Below are 3,433 nucleotides of genomic sequence, written 5' to 3'. Positions count from 1 at the left end.
AACGCCGAGCCCCCTGCGCGCAGGCGCACACCCTCAGCCCGCCCTCCCCCCTCAGGCCCCGCCCTCCCCCCTCAGGCCCCGCCCCTCCAGCACCTAATCCTGCCCCTCCAACGACACGCCCCCTCGCCTCGAGCTCTGCGTCTCCGGGAAGCGGCACTCCTCACTGGCAGTTTAAGGCTGATGACGTAGTCCTGTTCCAATCTGCGCTTTGAGGGCGGGGCTAAAGTCCGGAGGCGCAAGGCTGCAGGGGACCGCCTAGCGGAGGCACGTGACCTGCGTCTGGAGCCGGAAGCTACCTGAAAGGGAGCGCCCCCAGCACCTAAAGCTGCGATGGTGAGTGAGGACGCATGCGCGGGAGTACGCGCCAGGGGTTCCGCGTCCCTGTTCCCCAATCTCTTTGGTTGCCCCTTTTTGGGCCTGCACTCAGCTCTTACCTCCAGTCCACCCCGGGACGTAGAGAGATTGGAGATGGGAGGGGAGGCGGGATGGGAGGGCTGAGGAGGGATCTGTGGGAGGGTGTACGGACGCTGGCGAGTAGTCTGCGGGGGAGGGGTGGGCCACCAGGGGAATTGAGACGGGGAGGGGTTGGGGGAAGGGCCAATGAGGCTGCGGAAGCCAAGGGAGCCTAGGGTCAGAGTGGGGAAGGTGGAACCTCAGGAAGATCAGTATTGAAGGCTCTGTAGGGGGGATGGGGTCTGGAAGGGCCCTGGCTGGGCAAAGAAAGGTATGGGGGGCCCTGTCCTGAGAGACTTGGGTTTGCAAATGAATGGCATCGAGGGTCATCCTTGGCATGCTTCTAATTGCAACTTTACCCACTAGACTTCTGCACTGACCCAGGGGCTGGAGCGAATCCCAGACCAGCTCGGCTACCTGGTTCTGAGTGAAGGCGCAGTGCTGGCGGTGCGTTCTGGGCATGGGAGGGGTCCCCCGAGGACACAGGGCCCGGTGATCCCTTTTAACATCTGCCAGTTTAGCCTATTTGTCTCCACTCTCACTCTTAGATATCAGTCAGGGAACTTCTGAGATAGAAGAAGTTTACTATTTTTTCCAAAGTCAGACAACTATTTCTAGGTTTGTTGATAACTGTTATTACCCACGTTATTACTGTTTTTATTTGATATTTATTCAAGAGTCTTTGTATTTTGTTCTATAGCACAATATAATATTAGCTGTCAGAAGTTTTTAATCTAGCTGGAGAGACAAGGCTAAGGTTAAAAGCTGTTATAACTTACATTATGACAAGGAGATTTTCTTGGAGGTGAGACTTAAAGGATGGATGGTTGTGAACAGGCAGAAAAGGAGAGTACTCAGGGTAGGAGGGTAGGTATGTGTTGAAGAGATTTGGAAAGGTTTGGGAGAAGAGACTATAGGAAGGAAAGATCTGACTGTGGAGGACTTTCAAGGCTGGATTAACACATTTATGTTAATCAAGGGTGATATGAGTTTTGAACAGAAACATGAGCTGATGAAATAGTTGAGCAAGATTGTTCTATTAGGTGTCAAGATAGACCGGAAAGGGTGTGATTCAGAACTGGTGGAGGCTGCTTCGAAAATCTAGGTCTGAGCGGGTCTAGTTGCAGTGAGGAGCAAGGAAAGAAGAAATTTTAAAGGAAGAATCATTATTAGATTTTGGCAATGTCTAGAGACAGGTAATAGAGATACATTTCTGTCTATTAAGACTTTGAACCCAAGCCTAAATGATGGCACCGTGACAGGAAATTAAGAAAAAGTTGATTGGGGAGGGGATGGGCTAAGGGGAATTTTGATGACTTGACTATAGACATGGAGTTTGAAAAAGAATAAGAGCATTTATACATACTGCTAGGAGCTGTTCTAAGCATGTCACCACTGATATTTCAACATAATCCTCGCCACAAGCCCATAAAAAGGAACTTGTCCCAATTTACAGATGAGGACACTGAGGTACTGACTGTCCAAGGGAGCAAAGGGGACTGAACTTAACCTCACTGGGAGGCCCATGTTGAGGAGCTTAGGAGAGGAAGTTGAGACAGCAGAAAAGAGGAAGCCTGGGCCACTGTCACATCATTACCCAAGGGCTAGGTAGTAGGGCAGGTTTCAAGGACAAAGAGGATGTTCATGTTTCAGATTCTACAGATAGGGCAACCAGTGGAAAGACTTGAGGAAAATACAGAGCCTTGAACCAGTCAGTAGTGGGCGGGCACAGATTTTTGAGAATGTGGTTTTATCAATAAGTGGGGACACAGGCAGAAATCAGGTTTCAGGGATTAGGAAAAAATGGTCAGTAAAGAAATGAATGAGTCGCTGTTCACGGGGGGAAGGTCCGTGTTGTAAGAATAAGAAATAGGATGGCATCTAGAGGGGCAGCAATATCAGAGGAAAGTTTCAGGTTTGTTTTTTTCCACATATGGAGGTGACCTTAGGAGTACTGGAAAGTTGAGAGGGAAGGTTACAAATGCTAGAGCCAAAGTGACTGTTCCCAGAATTCTTTCCCAGTTCTGTTCCCTAATTTCTGCCCTCCTTTCTCCTCCATCTGTGTGCAGTCATCTGGGGATCTAGAGAATGACGAGCAGGCAGCCAGTGCTATCTCTGAGCTGGTCAGCACAGCTTGTGGCTTCCGGTTACACCACAGCACGAACATACCCTTCAAGCGCCTATCGGGTGAGCCTCAGCCCCTGCCCCTGATGGTGATGGGAGGGGGTGGGGGTTGCTCCCAAAAACTTTTCTTCTCAGGGGAAAAAAAATCTGTGTCCTGCCAACCTCTCACCATCTCTCCCTGAGATTCCCTGGTTCTGGCCACTTTTTTTCTTCCATTGGAGATTCACCCCTGCAATCAGGAGAAACCAAGAGAAGGAAGGGGATTTAATGGAGCCCTACTATCTTCAAATCTCTGAGCCTTGAACAATCACATGCTTTTGGCTTTTGATCCCATCAGTTTGCGTGACCCTGTAGAGGCCACTGTACCCCACTAACTCTGCGCTCCCTTCCCTCTCCCGGGCGGGGGAAGGTGTGTCTTCTCTCCAGTGGTCTTTGGAGAACACACGCTGCTGGTGACCGTGTCAGGACAGAGGGTATTTGTGGTGAAGAGGCAGAACCGAGGCCGGGAGCCTGTTGACGTCTGAGCCTGCCAGAGGGCAAGGGGCAGAGGTGGATTAGGTCCATGAGCCTCTGTGATGAGGAAGACGCAAACCTCCTCCACCTCTTTCTTGGCTTGCTGCTAGCACTAAGGCTTTCTGCTCCCCCACTTCCCCACCCTTACCTGGAAGGGCAGAGGCCTGGGGACTTTGCACTGTGTCAAGGAGAGTAAGGGCAAGGGGATCGCCCTCTTCCCTTCCTCCCTCCTAATAAACATGAGTCTGATGCGCCCAGGCATGTGTGTACGATGTGGGTGAGGGGGGTTATACCCTGAGTCTGTCTTCCGTCTTCTAGACAGTCATGTGTGTCGGCGCAGAGG

The 3,433-nt window shown here is 51.2% G+C and overlaps 1 protein-coding gene across 5 annotated transcripts; it reads left to right on the top strand.

The window, feature by feature from the left end:
- Nucleotides 1–217: 217 nt before the first annotated feature.
- LAMTOR4 (late endosomal/lysosomal adaptor, MAPK and MTOR activator 4) lies at nucleotides 218–3,349 on the top strand. Of its 5 annotated transcripts, none has more exons than XM_029947586.1 (4): nucleotides 221–333; nucleotides 820–900; nucleotides 2,523–2,640; nucleotides 3,004–3,349. In XM_029947586.1, exons 1-4 carry the CDS (start codon nucleotides 331–333, stop codon nucleotides 3,099–3,101), a joined length of 300 nt encoding a protein of 99 aa, XP_029803446.1. In that variant the 5' UTR covers nucleotides 221–330; the 3' UTR covers nucleotides 3,102–3,349. The 5 variants fall into 5 exon arrangements, with proteins under 5 accessions (XP_029803447.1, XP_029803446.1, XP_029803443.1 ...); XM_029947583.1 differs by lacking the exon at nucleotides 221–333 and adding an exon at nucleotides 341–449; XM_029947584.1 differs by lacking the exon at nucleotides 221–333 and adding an exon at nucleotides 341–449 and having other exon boundaries at nucleotides 2,987–3,349.
- Nucleotides 3,350–3,433: the final 84 nt, after the last annotated feature.

The sequence above is a fragment of the Suricata suricatta genome, chromosome 8 (assembly GCF_006229205.1).
Source record: "Suricata suricatta isolate VVHF042 chromosome 8, meerkat_22Aug2017_6uvM2_HiC, whole genome shotgun sequence".
Taxonomy (NCBI): domain Eukaryota; kingdom Metazoa; phylum Chordata; class Mammalia; order Carnivora; family Herpestidae; genus Suricata; species Suricata suricatta.
The sequence above is the reverse complement of the archived record's forward strand: the minus strand, read 5'-3'. Positions and strand labels throughout refer to the sequence as shown.

Excerpts from the sequence above, each read along its gene's own strand:
- LAMTOR4 (XM_029947583.1), top strand. The coding sequence starts at position 348 with ATGCGCGGGAGTACGCGCCAGGGGTTCCGCGTCCCTGTTCCCCAATCT. Across the intron at positions 450-819 it reads CTTACCTCCAGTCCACCCCG|ACTTCTGCACTGACCCAGGG; the intron begins GGACGTAGAGAG and ends TTTACCCACTAG. Across the intron at positions 2,641-3,003 it reads ACCCTTCAAGCGCCTATCGG|TGGTCTTTGGAGAACACACG; the intron begins GTGAGCCTCAGC and ends TCTTCTCTCCAG.